The 22078-nt window shown below is 38.7% G+C and overlaps 2 protein-coding genes across 2 annotated transcripts in view; one reads left to right on the top strand and one right to left on the bottom strand.

The window, feature by feature from the left end:
* The window catches only part of ANKRD45 (ankyrin repeat domain 45), a 54707-nt gene that overhangs the window by 21730 nt on the left and 10899 nt on the right, over nucleotides 1-22078 (top strand). The window contains exon 3 of the mRNA XM_036103926.1: nucleotides 1959-2126. Within this exon, the coding sequence (XP_035959819.1) occupies nucleotides 1959-2126 (168 nt within the window). The remainder of the gene's footprint in view (nucleotides 1-1958; nucleotides 2127-22078) is intronic.
* TEX50 (testis expressed 50) lies at nucleotides 6781-8235 on the bottom strand. Its single transcript, XM_036103928.2, has 2 exons — nucleotides 7912-8235; nucleotides 6781-6990 (listed from the first exon to the last, which is right to left on the bottom strand). Exons 1-2 carry the CDS (start codon nucleotides 8233-8235, stop codon nucleotides 6781-6783), a joined length of 534 nt encoding a protein of 177 aa, XP_035959821.1.

Here is a 22078-nt window from a genome sequence, read left to right as displayed (position 1 = left end):
CTTAGTTGACTTACTCTGTATTTAGTAACCAGTAGTCCTCCACAAAGAGATTATTTTTTCTCTCAGAATTAACCCCAGTCCTTCCCAGTTCCATTTAGGGTACCTTTCTCTCCTACTGGGATTTCTAACGTGTGGCCCTCTGTATCCCTCTCCTGGGATCCAATGCTCATTGCCAACATTATGGGAGGACATTAGGAAAATCCCTTTCTCTTCTGGATGTTTTTGAAATCATCTTATTTAATTGTTTTTCTTTTTCTGGGAAGGCAATGGGGTTAATGTATTACAAGGATCTGTGTGTTTCTTCTAGAAAACAGACCATCCCAACAAGGGGAAAAAACATGTAAAGGTGTTTTAAAAACATGTAATTTTTTTGTTAAAAGCCTCTGTTTAGAAATCTTGTTTTATTGTTTTTAAGCTATGTATATTAAATAGGAAAAAAAAATTAGATGTTACCAGTGGCATGTAACTTCAGCCTTGAGAAAAGCAATATAAGGAGCCAGAACATCTCATTTGGAATGGCCTCTTGCTCGCGTGAGCAGCATCTTATCTGTAGACAGTGTCTCCCTCCGCAGCAAATCAGGGGCCCTGGACCTTTTGGCTGATTGAAGACTTCTGTCTTCAGGCAGAAGGCAAGAACAACGAGGGTGGTATCAGGGTATTTCTCTCTTTTTTTATAGAGGATAAAGGCACAATAAGATTCTTGGGCTAGTCTCTATCTTTTCATTTTTGAAATTTCTCATTTGTTGTGATATTAAGAAAAAGAAAGTTGGGCCAAGGAGGAGAGGTAATTCCAATTTTGGCTGATCCTGGAGTAGATCACTTGATGTTCCTTTTGATTACCTTCAGGTTATGATTTCCTCAAGACAAAGGTAGTTTACAACTTGATGTAAAACAGACCTGGGATTGTGGGAATGTGGCAAGTAGGGAGCCAGGGAGAGGTTTCTGGAAGGAAGCAGAGGAATCACGTTTCTCTTTTTCCCTACTCTACTCAGTGACAAGCATTTAGGTGCCGTTTCCTACTCCTCACAAACCCTTTATTTGGCAACAGACCTGGGTTTGAATCTGCTTTGGCTATTTGCTACCAGTGTGGCCTTGGGCAAGGTCTAGCCTCTCTGACCTTCACTGTCCTTTGTATCTTTTAATGGGGTTAACAATACCGACCTCATAAGGTTCTTGAAGGGGTTAAATCCAGTTGTAGTACATAAAGTGCCCGGTACATGATAGAGTCAACACATCTATTCATTCTTTTGCTCAATTCTTCTTGTAGTAGCAGTACAAGCCTCTTCGGCCAGTTAAATGAGTCACAAATACATCCTGTGGGTAAGTTAAAACAAGGAACTTTTGACTTGATTAGTGTAAAAAAATTTTAATGATGCCTCCCTTGTTTTTTACCCTCATAGTAGTTGCCTCAGCAAGTCTGAAAAACAACTTCCTAATTTGGTGGGTCATGATTTCAGTTTTAATTCAAATGATTAATTTCCAAACCAAAGGCATACACAGTTGTCATAATTCCTATGATTGCATTAACAATAATGCTAGTGTAATTAGAGTTTGCTGAAAATCCCTTGGACTAGAGTCGTGGGTCCAATTGCGTTCCAAAATAGATTACTTCTAGGGAGGTTGCTGTCTTCCTTAGAAGATGTTGAAGAGCTCAGACTTCAGGCTACCTGTGTTGGTATCTTGCATCCATCATTTACTGGCTGTGTTCCTTGGGCAAGTTTCTGGACCTCAGTTTCTGTCTTCTCTGGACTTCAGTTTCCTTATCTGGGGATTATAATAATTCTGACCTCATGGGGTTTTTATGAACTAAATGAGTGTACTATATATAAAGTACTTAGAATAGTGCCCACCTCACAGTAATTGTTCAAGACTTGATCGTCATTATGATCTTCTGTTCAATAAAACAGCCTGAAACAATGTAGTCTGTTTGACCTGACCATCTTCATTCTCTTGGTTAGGTTACACACTCTTACACTGTGCCGCAGCCTGGGGTCGTTTGGAAACTTTGAAAGCACTGGTGGAGTTGGACGTTGATATAGAAGCGCTGAACTTCCGGGAAGAAAGAGCTCGAGATGTTGCTGCTCGGTATTCCCAGACCGAGTGCGTTGAATTCCTGGACTGGGCAGGTAAGGAGGCTTACAGGGTAGTAGTGTAACCAAATTAACAAGCGTTCACTCCTTGGTAAGTCACAGAACCTACCCTAGGTGAGTTTTCTCACAAAGGAAACTTTATTGGCAGCACATAAGGAGATCACGGAGGGTAACTTCCAAAGCTGTTAATCCCCAAGCAAGGGTGCATGGGTTCCTTTTATTTAGGGTTAGGATATTTAAAAAGGGGATCCTTGTCATTGTACAGGCGAGCATAAGGCCCCCCATGCGCCTTAAGGAAACATGCCTATACATACATTGTATGTTATGTAAATGAGGCTTGGGTCCTCCTTGGGTGGAGATTTCAGTATTAGAGTGAGATAAAGATAGTTGTGGGTTATTCTAGAGGTCACCCGATGGCCCATCTGTGCTCAAACTGGTCTGGGTAGTCTGGGCTTGCTGGAGGCCTCAGGGCAGTTGCTATTGTGTAAGGGGTGGTTTCGGTTTCCATTTGCCTGAATTAAGAGATAAGCGGGAAAGAAGTGCTTAAGGCAAAAAAAATATGGGACAGAGGTTGGTGAGCGCAAGCAGGTGGGTAGTAAAGGTCGGGTCTTGGGATCTAGCTGGTGACAGTAGAAAAAGGACTGAGTGATGGATTTTTTTCCCCTATGAGTTATAGGTTATACCATCAACAAAGCAAGAGATGATTACCATTTTCACCTTTTATCAAGTTTTATTTGTACATGTAATCACAGCTGGTGATAGTGTGTGAAATCCACTTTTTTTTTTTCCTATTTTGCTATTGGTCTCAAACATTGTACTTAATAGAAACTCTACATATTGGAAGTTAGTTGATTGACTAATTTCTAACAATTTCACCAATAATTTCCCATAAGAACATATGTATGATATATGTTCAGGGCCATTTTCTGAGAGACTTAGGCAGAGTGGACCATTTCTTTTCTTTTTTTTTTTAATGGTGTATTTGAGTCATGTATTTGCTTTCCCAGGTAGATACAGTTATAATAATTTAAAATGACTTTCCAGGCAAAATTAATCTATAGTGTTAGAAGTCAGAATAGCAGTTACCTTTCTCACATGAGGGGAATTTCTAGGGTGTAACTTTTTTTTCTTGATCTGGTTGCTGGTTCCATGGTGTGTTCATTTGTGAAAATTTATTGAGCTGTACATTTATAATTTTTGCACTTTTCTGCATGTATGTTAATGCTGCAATCAAAGGTCAAAAAGCTATGTGCTATTTTGAGTTTTAGTGATATTTTGCTTTATTCGTTTCCACAGCCCTGTAGAAGATAGCTTAGAGATTCCAGGGAGATAATACCTGTGTAATTATATATGTGTACACACATTGGTTAAAAAACTAGTACTTGTGAAATTCACGGCATTCATTTTGCAGAGTTCTCTTGCATTTGTGCTTTTCAGCAAGCATTTATTAAATGCCCACTACGAGTATAGCATTGTTGCAGGTACAACGTTGTTCCTGCCCTCTGGACATTGGTTAGGTGGGGGATGATAAGCTATAGACATAAATAACATCAGAAAGCCTATGAATAAGGGTTAAAATCAGCAGAGGAGGTGGTCCATGCTATGGGGTGGTCAGAGAACGTGAAGTTGGAGCATGTTGGAGTTGAACTGGGCCTTGGAGAATGGGTGGGATTTTAATACATTAGAAGGGGACAGGGTGTGAGCACAGCCTGAGGGCTGGGGATGAAAGTGGCATATTGAGGGACAGTGACGAGATTGCCTTACTAGAATAGCAAGTTGTAATTTGCAAACGTGGGCTACAGCACAGGTGGAATCATAAAAGAGAAAGTACATAGGCTTTTGAATCAAATTGCTGGAGTTTATATACTGGTGTCTCCGTTTGAAACCTATGTGACCTTGGGCAAGGTACTTAAATTCTTTATATCTTAGTTTTATTTTCCAGAAAAGGGACCAATAATAGATCCTACCTCTTGGCAGTTGTTGTGAGGAATGAAGTGAGATGATATAAAGCACTTCCCACAAGGCCTGGTGTGTGATTAGCACTTGAAAAATGCTACTGCTGTTATTACAGCTAGATAATACCCTGAAATGCCAGGTTAAGGTGTTTTCATTTCATTTCTGTTGCAACTGGGAGCCACTGAAAGTTTTATGTAGAAAAGGAAGAGGATGAAAGTGATATTTAGGAAGAGTCATCTGGTAGCAGTAAGGAACTTGCTTATCAGTAACATGAGAGGGGGACTGGGAGAATAGAAATAAGGAAATTGAGGGAAAGTAGCACATTTGGAAAGAAAAAGATGAGTTATATTTTGCGGATTATTTTGCAGATAATTATCCACTTGTACTAAATGTTTTCTAGGGGCAATATTTCTAAGAATAGCTTCAATTTCATGGTGAGATCTATAAGTAAAAAGAAAACAAATAGCAAAGAATTTAAGCAATCTCCCATGAAGTTATTGTAGCTGAAATTCACATTGTATAATTTAAAATCCATTTTTGAAGAATGACCCATGGTACTTAAAAAAAAAAACACAAACCAGGGACAAATTTAAATGTAACTTTTCTGAAACAGTTTGGGACTTATGGGTGTGGAGTTCCAGCTGTTTTCTTCTTTCTAATATCCATCTGTTTCGTTTGGGTCCTTACATTCTTGGGGGAATTATACTTAGCATTTCCTAAGAATTGAGATAAAAGAAGACTACAATACTATATAAACGAGTATCCTGTTTTCAGATCAGCGATGGAATTGTAAGGATTGGAGCTTCATGGTAATGTAGCTGGGGAATGTCAGAAACACAAACTATTCAACAAAACATTTAACATTTGTTTAATTCAGACTTAATGAGAGTTTAAACCACTACTATTTCTTGTTCTAGTGATTAGAGTATGAGTCACCTGGAGAAGTTTAAGGGGTTGAGGACTCCCTATGTTGCCAGCTGGACTGGGGAGACCCCCCTGGGCCCGGAGGCCTCTGCCCAGCCCATCCCCAGGATGTCACTGAAGGCTTTTGGTCTCCTCACTAGAAAGAATTCATGGGCAGACCAGACACAAAGATTGAGTGGTGCAAGTAGGAGAGTTTATTAAAGTAAGAATACGCTCTCAAGATGTGAGAGCAGATGAGCTTGGGAGAGAGCTGAATGCCCTGGTTTGGGGTCTCTGTCTTTTATTGACAGTTGTTAACTAGGGGGTGGAATATTCATTACTTGGGGAGGGGATTTCTTGGGAGCAAAGTTTTGTACATTTTCTTGCTTATGTCATCACGGTTTCCAGCCTTCTTTGTCTTGGGCCTGTCTGGTTTGATCAGCTTCTCGTGGCTTGTTTTGGAGTGCTGTTAGGACAGGTTCTCTAACTTTCCCAATAGTTGGCCATAACTCCCCCTTTGCTGGCCTCCAGGCATCCTGTTAAAGCCTGTCTACTCTAAAACCCACCCAAAAAGATTCTCCTCCATACAGTAGAAAATTCCACTCTTAGAGAGCAATTGCTTTGGATTTTCGAGGTTTGGAGACTTTTCAAGAGTTTTCATTAAAAGAAATTTGTATCAATGTTCTCTTAGAGGGAACTGGTTGACAGGTCAGAACTCTGAAAGGATGGAAGAGACATTTTTGGAGATTAAGTGTAGGGTTGTGCTAAGGGAGAATGGAAGTAAGGAGGAGTCTGGAAACTGGGCTCATAAACTTTTAATAATCCACAATAACCTGAGCAGGCACTATTCTATTACTTGTAAAGACTATAGAGTCTTACTCATTGTTTCAAGAATTGTTTTTTTTTTTTAAGAATTGTTTTTTAAAAGTTTTTTTTCTCCCTTATATTGATGGGAGGTGTATTACAGAACTGGCATGTTTTTCTGTATGTTTTAAATCAAATCTTCTGTCCTAGTCTCAGATAGGGCTCCCAATTTGTTTGGAAAATCTGGTAACCATACGTATAAAAATTGAGGTGGCTGATCAACAAAAGTCCAGAATACTTTCTAAAAACTGAGGTATCTTATCAACCAAAGCCTGAAATTTTAGAAATGTTGATGTTTAATCATTTGTCATAATGAAAATGGAAAAATTTATACTTTAAAAAATTATTATGTTTCTTAATATTTCCATACTATTTTAGCAATCTGAGATGGGAAATTAAAAGTTTCTGTGTGACCAAAAAATCTACTCAGGAAAGTAAGAAAAATCACAAATTAATTTTATTTATTTATTTATTTATTATTAATTAATTAATTTATTTATTTAAAGTAGTCTCCATGCCCAGGGTGGAGCGAACGTGGGGCTTGAACTCATGACCCTGAGATCAAGACCTGAGCTGAGATTAAGAGTCAGACGCTTAACCAACTGAGCCACCCAGGCACCCCACAAATATTATTTAAATCAGAGATTTATTGAAACACTAAATCAAGATTCTGTTCTACATATTGATTAATGATTAGTAATCTAACACACTAAAAAGAAAAAAAACAAACATGAAGAAGTGATTATATACAATCTTTTTCTTGGTACTCTAGTAAGTATGGATGCCTTTTTAGTTGAATAGAAGTAATTTTTCAACCCATACTTCTTTGGAAAGATTCAGTAAAGTATGTGACAAAAAAAATTACAAGGGCTCTCAAAGAACCATTTTTATCCTTGCATGAGTTGTCTCAACAGATTTCTTGTGTAATCTCCATATGGGATTGAGCTACATTTGCATACAGATAGGTCTAGTATCCTCTGGCTCCTTCTTCACTCCTCTTCCTCTTTAGTTTTCGGTGCTTGACTTTCTTAGCTGGAGGATGATGGGACATCTGATTCAGGTACTTGGTCATCATTGATGTTGTGGCCACCAGCCGGCAGAGTATTTGGTCAATGTCATAGATGGACTGATTTTCTAGGTCCTTACCAAATGTATCTGAGGAGGCTGGTTTTTTCAGCTAAAAGAAGAAAGGCAGATGATATTATAGATTTTTTTCTTACTGTAGTTCAGATTACATTTGTTTTCTGGATATGTACACTTAAACTCTAAACACTACCCATTATGTATCTATACAAAAGAAAGGTTACTATAAAAGGTGTTAAGTGCAGAAGAAATGCTCTTTTGTATATGATTATAAGATTATAGTGATCATTATCACCATCAGCAAGCATTTAATATGTGCTTTTTATGGTTAGAGCATTCTGCTGAAAGAAATTACTTGAATATTAGTAAAATGTTTTCCTTTACTAAGCAGCCTCCATGTATAATGCAGTCAAATCCTAGTAATTTTATAAGTATCTCATTGTTTTGAAGGTCAGTGAGCTTTTAAGATAGCCTCAAAATACGGTGCCATTGGCAAAGTAGGAAATTAGTTTAAGAGCACCATTTCCTAGAAAATTATCCTAACCTTAGAAATTAGTTTATAGTCTATTTAAAAAAGAAAAAAATACATGACAACTTTGACATACTTAGCTTTCTTAGATAGATCTGGAAGGGAGTTTACAGATCCTTTGTCCAGATACTTCATTTATGGATGAGACAGCTGAGAAAGATTGAATGACTTACCTATGGGCCCAGACAGATAACTTCATCTCCTACCCATTCTACTCACTGTAGCTCACTACTTTCCTGATCTATTTTGTAACTTGAAAGAGAGAGGAATGAACTAGATTATTTTAAGGGCTTTCTAATTCAGTACACATTGTTGAGCCCCAAGTATGTGCAAAACACTGTACGACATGTTTAGGGGTGAGTGGGGGGGGCAAGGACATGTTACAAAGAGGAATAAGACATGCTACTTTCCTTCAAAGAAGCTGATAATCTTATGTTTTAAAGTCTATGGTATTTATAACTATTACTATTTGCATCACTAATTCACCTTTTTTTGGTGTTTTTTCCATTTCATCCACAGGTAATGCACAGATAAAACAGACAGGATTAAAAAGAGAGCTTGTACTAAAATATAAATGAGATGTAAAGAACCCTGAAATATATCCATATTAGCAAAACTGCAGCATAGTTTGTCCAGAGGGTAAGGTAGACAGTGAGATGGAGAAGGCTTAACTTTCAGATAAGGCATTTCTTCTGGAAAAATCTCCCATCCAACCTTTGTCCAGATAGTTCCATCACAAATGCAGAAGCTCTCCCTAAAGAAGCAGATAAACAACAGAGAAAAAGTTAGGGATAGTCCTTGAATGGACATCTTTCTCAACTGGGGAAAAAAAAATCTATAGCCAAAAAATTGGTCACAGAGCAGAATCACTCTGGGATCAGTTAATATGGTGCTCCACTGAAAGCATTGTCAGCACAATATACACTGATGATCATTATAACATCATCAGTCATAGTGATTCAGGATAAATTCAGTGATGTCATAAAGGACCACATTAGAACTAGAAGGTGTCACCTAGCCAATTACTGGGCTCTTTTCTTTCTTTCTTTCTTTCTTTCTTTCTTTCTTTCTTTCTTTCTTTCTTTCTTTCTTTCTTTCTTTCTTTCTTTCTTTCTTTTCTTTCTTTCTTTCTTTCTTTCTTTCTTTCTTTCTTTCTTTCTTTCTTTCTTTCTTTCTTTCTTTCTTTTCTTCCTTCCTTCCTTCCTTCCTTCCTTCCCTCTTTCTCTCTTTCTCTCTTTGTATTTTTAAGTAATCTGTACACCCATCGTGGGGCTTAAACTCACAACCCCAAGAGTAAGAGTTGCATGCTTCACCAACTGAACCAGCCAGGCACTCCTCCTGGGTTTCTTAGGGATATTTTTCCTTGCTTTTTGCCAGAATGTTTTGACCTTTTTCCCTTTTCTGAAAAATGAAGACTTTACTAATTTTTGCTTGCTAATAAATTCTGTAATCATATTAACAGATTTTCATGGAAATAATTTACCTGTATCTCCTCCAAGCCTTCTGAGGTATGGCAGTTTTATATCTACCTAAAGTGTTGCTATAGCCATACCGTTTCACACAATTTAGCATCTGCTTCTGTTTTTTTCACTCTGGAATGTCCTTCCCTTCAAATAGTTAAGCAAATATTGAGTTCCTCCCCCTTTTAACCTGTGTCCCTTTGGTGGCAATGTGGTACTGTCCAATAGTGAGTGAGGGGTGGGGAATTTGGCATGGAGTATGGTAAAAAGATGAGACATAGATCCTGCCTTTAAAGGGCTTACAGTCTAGAGATAGAAGCAAAAAACAAGATAGGAAAAATTATGAGATAGACTAAAATGAGAGCTAACTCAAATTATAATCGTGTAATGGTTGAGAGAGCAATGAGTTCTATTCAGGGGAATCAGAAGTCAGAAGTTTCACAGAAGAGTATTTGAGTAAGCTTTGAAGAACGAGTAGAATTTTGGAAGATGGCAATGCAGAGAGGGCATCTTAGGTTGAGGAAACATAATAGAGAAATTCTCTGTCAACATTCATATAATAAATACTTATTGAGTACCTCTATGTGCTAAATACTGTCCTAGGACCTGAGACTATATACACAATTTGGCACAAAACAGAATCTTTATGTTCCTCAGTTTACTTTCCAGTAGGAAGACCCAGAAAATATATCTGTCAAAATCTATAAATCTATAGAGAGCTTTCGAGAAAAGTAGAACGGCAAGTGGGTTATGAAGTCGCCGGCAAGGGGGTTTTGAAGTTGCCAGTAAGTGAATGAGTGAGTGTGTGTTCCTTTATAGAGGGCAAACAGGAAAGGCCTCTCTGATAAGCTAATGTCTGAGCAGACAGACAGCTGAGGAACTGAGAGTGAGCCATCTTGACAGGTGCGGATGTTGCTCTGTAAATAATGGGTAGACTCTCTGGATGAATGTTGGAAGGGATAAAGCTAGAAAGGTAGTTTGTGGCTAGATGGATGTTGGAGGGCTCTGTGTTTTATTCAGTAGTCAGCAGGGAGTCATCTAGAGAGTTTTGTGGAGAAGAGTGACATAATGATAAACTTACCGAGTGCTTTACTATGTCCCAGGCACTGTGCCAAGATACTTGCATGCATTATACTACATTTTGTTTAGTCCTTACAGTTATATGAGGACTGTACTACAATACTTCCATTTTATAGATGAAACCTAGAGAGGTTAAGGTATTACTGTGGTCTAAGTGTTTGTGTCTTCCTACCGCCAATTCATATGTTGAATACTAATGCCCAGTGTGATATTTTTAGGAGGTGTAGGGCCTTTGGGAGGTGCTTAGAAAATGAGGGTGGAACCCTCACAAATAAGATTAGTGTCCTTATAAGAGTTCTCACAGAGCTCCCTAGCCCCTTCCACCATGTGAAGGCATAGTGAGAATATGCCAGCTATGAAGAAGGAGGGTCTCATCAGACCACAACCATGTTGGTGCCTTGATCTTGGACTTCTCAGTCTCCAGAACCATGAGAAATGAATTTCTGTTGTTTATAATCTACCCAGTCGGTGATGTTTTGCTATAGCAGCCTGAATGCATTACACAGGTATGGTGGCATTAAGAGGATGCTTGCAATAAAGTCCTTTCTCTACCGAGCCACCCCAAATAAACATGTGCTCTCAGTAAAATCAGTGTGCTTATCATACAAATGCAGTTTCATGACAAGTTCTTTAGTCCCGTCTTCTGACTAATTCCTCCATCCTGTATTGGAATTCTGGAACTACCACTGACTCCAGGTTACCCAAATAGTGTAGCCAAAATCTAAACCTTGGATTCCAGTTTAGGGAATTAATTTTGCTTGCAGCGTGAATGATAGGTTTGAATCTGCGAAGGGCTGGAAGCAAGAATACTAGTTAACTGGTCCCTATATGTTAATACAATTCCTGGAGCACCTGGGTGGCTCAGTTGGTTGAGCGTCCAACTCTTGATCTTGGCTCGGGTCTTGATCTCAGGGTTGTGCGTTTGAGCCCTGTGTTGAGTCCAGCAAACAAACAAACCAAAAAAACCCTAAAAACTATTCCAGACGTGGGTCTGAATTTGACCTCTTTTATTATGTCCGCTTTACAGATAGACAAATGAGGCTTGTTAGTTACTACAGATGACACAGCTGAGTGTTACGGTGATTTTTTTTAAAGTTTCTGTTTCAATTCCAGTTAGTTACCATACAGTGTAATATTAGTTTCATATGTACAATTTAGTGATTCAACACTCCACACAGCACCCAGTGCTCATCACAACAAGCGCCCTCCTCAGTCGCCATCACCTATTTCACCCAACCCCCTACCCGACTCCCCTCTGGTAACCATCAGTTTGTTCTCTATAGTTAAGAGTCTGTTTCTTGGTGTGCCTCTCTCTCTCTCTTTTCCCCCTTTGCTCATTTGTTTTGTTTCTTAAATTCCACATAGGAGCAAAATCATATGGTATTTGTCTTTTTCTAATTGACTTATTTTGCTTAGCATAATACTCTCTCTAGCTCCATCCACATCCTTGCAAATGGCAAGATTGCATTCCTTTTTAAGGTTAAGTAATATTCCAATTTATATATATACCTTAAGTAATATTCCATTTTATATATATACACCACATCAATATAGATGGGCACTTGGGCTGTTTCTGTAGTTTGGCTATTGTAGATAATGCTGCTATAAACATTGGGGTCCATGTATCCCTTTGAATTGGTATTATTGTATTCTTTGGGTAAATACTGCAATTGTTGAATTGTAGAGTGGTTCTGTGTTTGACTTTTGAGGAACCACCATACTGTTTTCCACAGTGGCTGCACCAGTTTGCCTTCCCACCAGCAGTGCAAGAGGGTTCCCCTTTCTCCACATCCTCACCAATACCTGTTGTTCCTTGTATTTTTTATTTTAGCTCTTCTGACAGATGTGAGGTGAAATCTCATTGTAGTTTTGATTTGTATTTCTCTGATGATGAGTAATGTGGAGCATCTTTTCATGTCTGTTGGCCAGCTGTATGTCTTCTTTAGAAAAATGTCTATCCATGTTTTTTACCCGTTTTTTAGTTGGATTATTTGTTTTTTGGATGTTGAATTGTATAGGTTCTTTATCAGAGATGTCATTTGCAAATATCTTCCCCCATTCCACAAGTTGCCTTTTAGTTTTGTTGTTTGTTTCCTTCTCTGTGCAGAAGCTTTTTATTTTGATGAAGTCCCAATCCTTTATTTTTGCTTTTGTTTTCCTTGCCTCCAGAGACATATCTAGAAAGAAGCTGCTATTGCCAATGTCAAAGATGTTACTGCCTGTGTTCTCCACTAGGACTTTTTAGTAGTTTCCTGTCTCACATTTAGGTCTTTTATCCATTTTGAAGTTATTTTTGTGTAGGGTGTAAGAAAGTGGTCCAGTTTCATTCTTTTGCATGTTGCTCTCCAGTTTTCCCAACACCATTTGTTGAAGAGACTCTTTTCCATTGGCTCTTTATTGAAGATTAATTGACCATATAGTTGTGGGTTCATTTATGGGTTCTCTATTCTGTTCCATTGGTCTATGTGTCTATTTTTGTGCCAGTACCATACTGTTTTGATCACTACAGCTTTGTAATATAACCTGAACTCCAGAATTGTGATGCCTCCAGCTTTGCTTTTCTTTTTCAAGGTTGCTTTGGCTATTTGGGGTCTTTCATGGTTCTATACAAATTTTAGGATTGGTTGTTCTAGCTCTGTGAAAAATGCTGTTGGTATTTTGATAGGGATTGCATTAAATGTGTAGATCACTTTGGGTAGTATAGACATTTTAACAATATTTGTTCTTCTAATCCATGAATGTTTTCCATTTCTTTGTGTTTTATCTTCATCTCTTTCATCAGTGTTTTATAGTTTTCAGAGTACTGGTCTTTCACCTCTTTGGTTAGGTTTATTCCTAAGTATCTTATGGTTTTTAGTACAATTGTAAATGGGATTAATGCCCTAATTTGCCTTTCTGCTGCTTCATTATTGGTGTATAGAAATACAACATATTTCTGTATGTTGTTTTTGTATCCTGTGACTTTACAGAATTCGTGTATCAGTTCTACAGGTTTTTGGTGCAGTCTTTTGGGTTTTCTGTATAGAGTATCATGTCATCTGCAAATAGTGAAAGTTTGACTTCTATGCCAATTTGGATGCCTTTTATTTCTTTTTGTTGTCTGATCGCTGTGGCTAGGACTTCCAGTACTATGTTGAATACCAGTGGTGAGAGTAGACATCCCTGTCTTGTTCCTGACCATAGAGGAAAAGCTCTGTTTTTTCCCATTGAGAATGATATTAGTTGTGGTTTTTCATATATGGACTTTATTATGCTGAGATACATTCCCTCTAACCCTACTTTGTTGAGAGTTTTTATCATGAATGGATGTTGTACTTTGTCAAATGCTTTTTCTGCATCTATTGAAAGGGTCATATGGTTCTTATCCTTTCTTTTATTAATGTGGTGTATCACATTGATTGATTTGCGAATATTGAACCACCCTTGCAGCCCAGGAATAAATCCCACTTGAGTTGTTCACAGACGAATTCTACCAAACATTTAAAGAAGAGCTAATACTTATTCTTCTCAAACTATTCCAAAAAATAGAAAAGGAAGGAAAACTTCCAAATTCATTCTATGAGGCCATGATTGGTGAATGATTCTTTTAATCCTTTGGGTTCTGTTTGCTATTGAGAATTTTTGTATCCATGTTCATTGGGGATATTGGCCTGTAGTTTTCTTTTTAGGGGAGTCTTTTTCTGGTTTTGGTATCAGGGTAATGCTGGCCTCATAGAATGAATTCCAAAACTATTTTTTGGAATAGTTTGAGAAGAATAGGTATTAACTCTTCTTTAATTATTTGGTAGAATTTGTCTGTGAAGCCATCTGGCCCTGGACTTTGGTTTGTTGGGAGATTTTTATTACTGATTCAGTTTCTTTGCTGGTTATCAGTCTGTTCAAGTTTTCTGTTTCTTCCTGTTTCAGTTTTGGTAGTTTATACATTTCTAGGAATTTATCCATTTCTTCTAGGTTGTCCAGTTTGTTGGCATATAGTTTTTCATAATCTTCTCTTATGATTGTTTGCATTTCTGTGGTGTTTGTTGTTATTTCTCCTCTCTTGTTCATGATTTTATTTATTTGGGTCCTTTTTATTTTCTTTTTGGTAAGTGTGGCTAGGGGCTTATCAATTTAATTAATTCTTTCAAAGAACCAACTCCTGGTTTCATTGATCTGTTCCATTGTTTTTTTAGTTTCTGTATCATTTATTTCTGCTCTAATCTTTATTATTTCCTTCCTTCTTTTGGTTTTAGGCTTTTTCCTTGTTCTTTCTCTAGCTCCTTTAGGTGTAAGGTTAGGTTGTTTACTTGAGATTTTTCTTGCTTCCTGAGCTAGGCCTGTATTGCTATGTACTTCCCTCTTGTGACCACTTTTGCTGCATCCCAAGTGTTTTGGACCATTTTGCTTTTATTTTCATTTGTTTCTATGTTTTTTTTATTTCTTCTTTGATTTCCTGGCTGACCCATTCATTGTTTTATAGCATGTTGTTTAAGCTCCATGTATTTGTGGACTTTTCAAACTTTTTTTGTGTGTGGTTGACTTCAACATTGTAGTCAGAAAATATGCATGGTACGATCTCAATCTTTCTGTACTTGTTGAGGCCTGATTCGTGACTTAGTATGTGATCTATTCTTGAGACTGTCCCATGTGCACTTGAAAAAAATATGTATTCTGCTGTTTTAGGATGGCATGTTCTGAATATGTCTATTAAGTCCATGTGGTCCAGTGTGTCATTCAAAGCCATTATTTCCATCAATCAAAGAAAGACATGTATCATATGACCTCACTGATATGAGGAATTCTTAATCTCAGGAAACAAACTGAGGGTTGCTGGAGTGGTGGGGGGTGGGAGGGATGGGGTGGCTAGGTGATAGACATTGGGGAGGGTATGTGCTATGGTGAGCTCTGTGAACTGTGTAAGGCTGTTGAATCACAGACCTGTACCTCTGAAACAAGTAATACATTATATGTTAAAAAAAAAAAGAAGAAGAAGAAGATAGCAAGAAGGGAAAAATGAAGGGGGGGGGAATTGAAGGGTGAGACGAACCATGAGAGACTATGGACTCTGAGAAACAAACTGAGGGTTCTAGAGGGGAGGGGGGTGGGAGGATGGGTTAGCCTGGTGATGGGTATTAAAGAGGGCACGTACTGAATGGAGCACTGAGTGTTATACTCAAACAATGAATCATGGAACACTACATCAAAAACTAATGATGTAATGTATGGTGATTAACATAACATAATAAAAAAAAAAAGCCATTATTTCCTTGTTGATTTTCTGTTTAGATGATATGTGCATTGATATAAGTGGGGTGTTAAAGTCCTCTACTATTATTGTGTTTTATCAATTAGTTCCTTTATGTTTTTTATTATATATTTTGGTGCTCCCATCCTGGATGCATAAATATTTATAATTATTAGTTGGATTATCCCCTTTTTTATGCTATAGCGTCCTTCTTTATCTCTTGTTACAGTCTTCATTTTATTTATTTATTTATTTTTAAATTTTTTATTGCTATGTTAATCCCCATACATTACATCATTAGTTTTAGATGTAGTGTTCCATGATTCATTGTTTGTGCATAACACCCAGTGCTCCATGCAGAACGTGCCCTCCTCAATACCCATCACCAGGCTAACCCATCCTCCCACCCCCCTCCCCTCTAGAACCCTCAGTTTGTTTTTCAGAGTCCATCGTCTCTCATGGTTCGTCTCCCCCTCCGATTTCCCCCCCTTCATTCTTCCCGTCCTGCTATCTTCTTTTTTTTTTCTTAACATATATTGCATTATTTGTTTCAGAGGTACAGTTCTGAGATTCAACAGTCTTGCACAATTCACAGCGCTTACCAGAGCACATACCCTCCCCAGTGTCCATCACCCAGTCACCCCATCCCTCCAACCCCACCCCCCACTCCAGCAACCCTCAGTTTGTTTCCTGAGATTAAGAATTCCTCATATCAGTGAGGTCATATGATACATGTCTTTCTCTGTTTGACTTATTTCGCTCAGCATAATACTCTCCAGTTCCATCCACATTGTTGCAAATGGCAAGATCTCATTCCTTTTGATGGCTGCATAATATTCCGTTGTATATATATATATATATATATACCACATCTTCTTTATCCATTCATCTGTCGATGGACATCTTGGCTCTTTCCACAGTTTGGCTATTGTGGACATTGCTGCTATAAACATCGGGGTGCACGTACCCTTTCGGATCCCTACTTTTGTATCTTTGGGGTAAATACCCAGTAGTGCAATTGCTGGATCATATGGTAGCTCTATTTTCAACTTTTTGAGGAACCTCCATACTGTTTTCCAGAGTGGCTGCACCAGCTTGCATTCCCACCAACAGTGTAGGAGGGTTCCCCTTTCTCCGCATCCCCGCCAACATCTGTCATTTCCTGACTTGTTAATTTTAGCCATTCTGACTGGTGTGAGGTGGTATCTCATTGAGGTTTTGATTTGGATTTCCCTGATGCCGAGCAAGGTTGAGCACTTCTTCATGTGTCTGTTGGCCATTTGGATGTCTTCTTTGGAAAAATGTCTGTTCATGTCTTCTGCCCATTTCTTGATTGGATTCTTTGTTCTTTGGGTGTTGAGTTTGATAAGTTCTTTATAGATTTTGGATACTAGCCCTTTATCTGTTATGTCATTTGCAAATATCTTCTCCCATTCTGTCAGTTGTCTTTTGGTTTTGTTGACTGTTTCCTTTGCTTTGCAAAAGCTTTTTATCTTGATGAAGTCCCAATAGTTCATTTTTGCCCTTGCTTCCCTTCCCTTTGGTGATATTTCTAGGAAGAAGTTGCTGAGGCTGAGCTCGAAGAGATTGCTGCCTGTGTTCTCCTTTAGGAGTTTGATGGACTCCTGTCTCACATTGAGGTCTTTCAACCATTTGGAGTCTATTTTTGTGTGTGGTGTAAGGAAATGGTCCAGTTTCATTCTTCTGCATGTGGCTGTCCAATTTTCCCAACACCATTTGTTGAAGAGACTGTCTTTTTTCTTTTTTTTTTTTTTTTTTTTAAAGATTTTATTTATTTATTTGAGAGAGAGAGAATGAGAGAGAGAGAGAGAACACATGAGAGGGGATAGGGTCAGAGGACGAAGCAGACTCCCTGCCGAGCAGGGAGCCCGATGCGGGACTCGATCCAGGGACTCCAGGATCATGACCTGAGCCAAAGGCAGTCGCTTAACCAACTGAGCCACCCAGGCGCCCGAGACTGTCTTTTTTCCATTGGACATTCTTTCCTGCTTTGTCAAAGATTAGTTGACCATAGAGTTGAGGGTCCATTTCTGGGCTCTCTATTCTGTTTCATTGACCTATGTGTCTGTTTTTGTGCCAGTACCATACTGTCTTGATGATGACAGCTTTGTAATAGAGCTGGAAGTCCGGAATTGTGATCCCGCCAGCTTTGCTTTTCTTTTTCAACATTCCTCTGGCTATTCGGGGTCTTTTCTGGTTCCATATAGATTTTAGGATTATTTGTTCCATTTCTTTGAAAAAAGTGGATGGTATTTTGATGGGGATTGCATTGAATGTGTAGATTGCTCTAGGTAGCATTGACATCTTCACAATATTTGTTCTTCCAATCCATGAGCATGGAACGTTTTTCCATTTCTTTGTGTCTTCCTCAATTTCTTTCATGAGTATTTTATAGTTTTCTGAGTACAGATCCTTTGCCTCTTTGTTTAGATTTATTCCTAGGTATCTTATGGTTTTGGGTGCAATTGTAAATGGGATCGACTCCTTAATTTCTCTTTCTTCTGTCTTGTTGTTGGTGTATAGGAATGCCACTGACTTCTGTGCATTGATTTTATATCCTGCCACTTTACTGAATTCCTGTATGAGTTCTAGCAGTTTTGGGGTGGAGTCTTTTGGGTTTTCCACATAAAGTATCATATCATCTGCAAACAGTGAGAGTTTGACTTCTTCTTTGCCGATTTGGATGCCTTTTATTTCTTTTTGTTGTCTGATTGCTGTGGCTAGGACTTCTAATACTATGTTGAATAGCAGTGGTGATAGTGGACATCCCTGCCGCGTTCCTGACCTTAGGGGGAAAGCTCTCAGTTTTTCTCCATTGAGAATGATATTCGCTGTAGGTTTTTCATAGTTGGCTTTTATGATATTGAGGTATGTACCCTCTATGCCTATACTCTGAAGAGTTTTGATCAAGAAAGGATGCTTACAGTCTTCATTTTAAAGTCTAGTTTTCTCGTATAAGAATTGCTACTCAGGTGTTCTTTTGACATCCATTAGTATGATAAATGGTTCTTTATCCCCTCACTTTCAGTCTGCAGGTGTGAAATGAGTTTCATGTAAGCAGCATATAGATGAGTCTTGGTTTTTTTTTATCCAGTCTGGTACCCTGTGTTTTTTTATTGGAACATTTAGTCCATTTACATTCAGAGTAATTATTGATAGATATGTACTTAGTGCCATTTTATTACTTGTTTTGTCATTGTTTCTGGTGATGTTCTCTGTTCCTTTCTTATCTGTGTCACTTTTGGTCTTTCCTTTCTACTCAAGGAGTCCCTTTCAATATTTCTTTCAGGGCTGGTTTAGTTTTTGTTTGTCTGGGAAACTCTTTTTCTCTCCTTCTCGTCTGAATGATAGCCTTGCTGGATAGAATATTCTTGGCTGCACATTTCTCCCATTCAGCACTTTGACTATGTCATACCACTCCCTTCTGGCTGGCCGTGTTTTTGTTGAGAAATCTGCAGCTAGCCTTATGGGTTTTCCCTTGTAAGTTAAGGACTTCTTTTGTCTTTCTGCTTTTAAGATTTTTTCTTTATCACTGTATTTTGCAAATTTAGTTACAATATTTTTGGTGTTGGCCTGCTTTGGTTGATTTTGATGGGAACTCTCTGTGCCTCCTGGATCTGGATGTTTGTTTCCTTCTCCAGATTAGGGAAGTTTTTTGCTATTATTTTTTCAAATAATTTTTCTGCTCCCTTTTCTCTCTTCTTCTTCTGGGACTCCTATAATACAAATGTTATTACTTTTGATGAAGTCACTCAGTTCCATAAGATGAAGTCTATTCTAGTGTTCCATAATTCTTCTCTCTTTTGTTCAGCTTCCTTATTTTCCATTATTTTGTCTTCTACATCAATAATTCATTCTTCGTTTTCTTTCAGCCTGCTGTTCATTGCCTCAAACCTGTTTCTAATCTCACTTATTACATTTTTCACTTCTGACAGATTCTTTTTAACTCTCTTATTTCTGTGTTATGGGTCTCCCTGAAGTTTTCCATTCTTTTCTCAAGTCCAGTGAGTATCCTTATGATGCTTTAAATTCTCCATCAGGCATGTTACTTATATTTGTTTCACTCAGATCTCTGGCTGTGACCTTATCTTGTTCTTTCATGTGAGATGAATTCTTCCATCTTGGCACTTTGTCTAAGTCTCTGCCTCCTCCCCCTCCCCCTCCTTCTCCTCCTCCTCCTTCCTTCTTCTTCCTTCTTCCTTCTTCTTCTTCTTTTCTTCTTCTTCTTGGCTTCTCTCACTTTAATTGTGGAATTTGTTCTGTCAGTCTTCAGGTTCATTTCTGGGGTATTTAGGATGATTGTTATCTACTTCTGTTTGTGGGACAAGATGAGCCTATGGTCCCCCTATCCTGCTTCCATCTTCCTCTGTACCGTGATCTTTTTAACTCTCTCAAAAACTCCTATGTGGAGTTTCATGAGATTGTGTATGCTGATCATGATAGGCTGGATAACAGCCCCCAGAGATATCCAGGTCCTAATTACTGGAACCCATGAATGTTATAGGGCCAAATGGACTTTGCAGATATGATAAGGATTAAGGATTTTGAGATTGAGAGATTATCCTGGATTCTCCTGGTGGACCCTAAATATAATCACAGTGTCCTTATAAGAAGGAAATAGATGTTTGACAGGAAGAGGAGAAGGTGATGTGACTGGAAGCAGAGAGTGGCATGATGCACTTTGGAGGTGTTGGGAGGGGCTACAATCTGAGGAAAACATAAAATTGCTAGAAGATGAAAAAGGCAAGGAATGGTTTTTCCCCTCAGGCCTCTAGAAGGAGTCAGCCCTGTCTATGCTTGACTATAGTCCAATGAAACCAATTTCAGACTTCTGGCACCTAGAAGTGTAAAAGAATACATTAGTGTCTTAAGCCGTCAAGTCTATGATAATTTGTTATGGCAGCCATAGGAAACTAATACAGATTTTGGTACATGGAATTGAGGTGCAGCTGTAAAAAATATCTAAATATGTGGAAGCAGCTTTGGAATTGGGTAATGAGTAGATAGAAGAATTTTGAGGTGCAACACAGAAAAAGCCTAGGTTGCCTTGAGCGGACTGTTGGTAGAAACACAGATGTTAGAGATGCTGCTGGTGAGGCCTCAGAAGGAAATGAGGAGCATGTTATTGGAAAATGGAGGAAAGACAATCATGGCAGAAAGCTTGGCTGAATTGTGTCCTGTCCTTATACCAAAAGCAGAACTTGTAAGTGGGGAACTTGGACATTTAGCTAAAGGGATTTCCAAACAAAGTGTTGAAGACATGACCTGGTTTCTTCTTGTTGCTTATAGTAACATGTGAGAGGGGAAAGATAAATTGAGGAAAAAATTGTTATGTAAAAGGGAAATAGGACTTGATGATTTGGGAAATTCTCAGCCTATCCAGGTAGCAAATGTGCTAAAATTAGGAGATTCACTATTAGGAAAGTGCTAAAATTAGGAGATTCACTATTAGGAAAGTGTGCTCTGGAGAAAAGGCAAGGATGTGGCTGGACAGTGTTTTGTGCTGAAGAGATTGGGTGTGATACTCATGGCTCCCCTCAGTCATCTTAGCAGAAGTCAGAAATAGAAATAAGATTATTCCGGAAGGACCCATGGAGGAGCCTCTTGCTTAATGGAATGAGTCTCTGTGGCTTGCAGGGGGACTCACAAGGTTTTTGAGGATGTTATACCAGTAGGAACATTGTCAGTTTGAACAAAGGGACACAGAGAAAACAAAAAGAAGAAAGGCTGCTTGGAGTGCCTGGGTGGCTCAGTCGGTTAAGCGTCTGCCTTCGGCTCAGGTCATGATCTCAGGGTCCTGGGATCCAGCCCCATGTTGGGCTCCCTGCTCAGTGGGGAGTCTGCTTCTCCCTCTCCCTCTGCTGCTCCCCCTGCTTGTGCTGTCTCTCTCAAATAGATAAATAAAATGTTAAAAAAAAAAAAGAAAAGAAAAGAAAAGAAAAAAGGCTGCTGGACTCCCAAAACCCTACAGGCAGGAAACAGACTGATGAAGCTATTCAGCTGTGAATACATGCTACCTTTCCTAAAAAAGAATGATTCAGGCTGAAACACAGGCCAAGAGGATGGAGCCTTCTGCCACAGAGGATTATTCCTAGGTCTTGACACCTAATAGGATTTGCCCTGTGGGATTCCAAAATTGCTTGGGACTGGTGACTCCTGTTTTCCTTCCACTTTCTCCCTTTCTGAATGGCAGTGTCTACAACTCTTACACTGTGCCTGTCCCACCATTGTATTTTGGGAGTAGAGAACTTGATTTCTAGTTTCACAAGTCTGCAGATGGAGAGGAATTTTACTCCAGGATGATGGATCACACCAAAGTCTCACCCATAGCTTGTTTAGCTGATTTAGATGAGGTTTGAGACTTTTGAGTTGATGATATTTTAGATGAGCATTTGGACATGGGTTGATGTTGTAATGTGCTGAGATTTTTGGATGTTGGCATGAGGTGAATGTATTTTGCATGTGGGATAGATGTGAATTTTAGGGCAGGCTGTGATGAGCTGAAAAATGGCTACCAAACATATCTAGGTCCTTATTCCTGGAACCTGTGAATGTTATTTCATATGGCAAAATGAATTTTGTAGATCCTTCAGTTAAGGATGAGAAGATTATTCTGGATTATCAAGGTGAGACCGGATGTACTTTGAAGATGGAGGAAAGAGCCACCAGTCAAGGATACAGACTACCACTAGTGGTTGAAAAGGGCAAGAAAATGGGTTTTCCTCTTGGGTCCCTCAGATAGAATCAGCCTTGCCAACACCTTGACTTTAGCCCATTGATACCAGTTTCAAACTTCTGGATTCTAGAACTGTGAGAGAATAAATTTGTGTTGTTGTCAGCCATCAAAGTTTGTTACAGTAGCCATAGG

This window comes from Halichoerus grypus, chromosome 7, assembly GCF_964656455.1.
Source record: "Halichoerus grypus chromosome 7, mHalGry1.hap1.1, whole genome shotgun sequence".
Taxonomy (NCBI): Eukaryota; Metazoa; Chordata; class Mammalia; order Carnivora; family Phocidae; genus Halichoerus; species Halichoerus grypus.
The sequence above is the reverse complement of the archived record's forward strand: the minus strand, read 5'-3'. Positions and strand labels throughout refer to the sequence as shown.

Coding starts and splice junctions, on each gene's coding strand:
- TEX50 (XM_036103928.2), bottom strand. CDS start 8,235: ATGTCCATTCAAGGACTATCCCTAACTTTTTCTCTGTTGTTTATCTGC. Junction 6,991..7,911: donor GGAAAAAACACCAAAAAAAG/GTGAATTAGTGA, acceptor TTCTTCTTTTAG/CTGAAAAAACCAGCCTCCTC.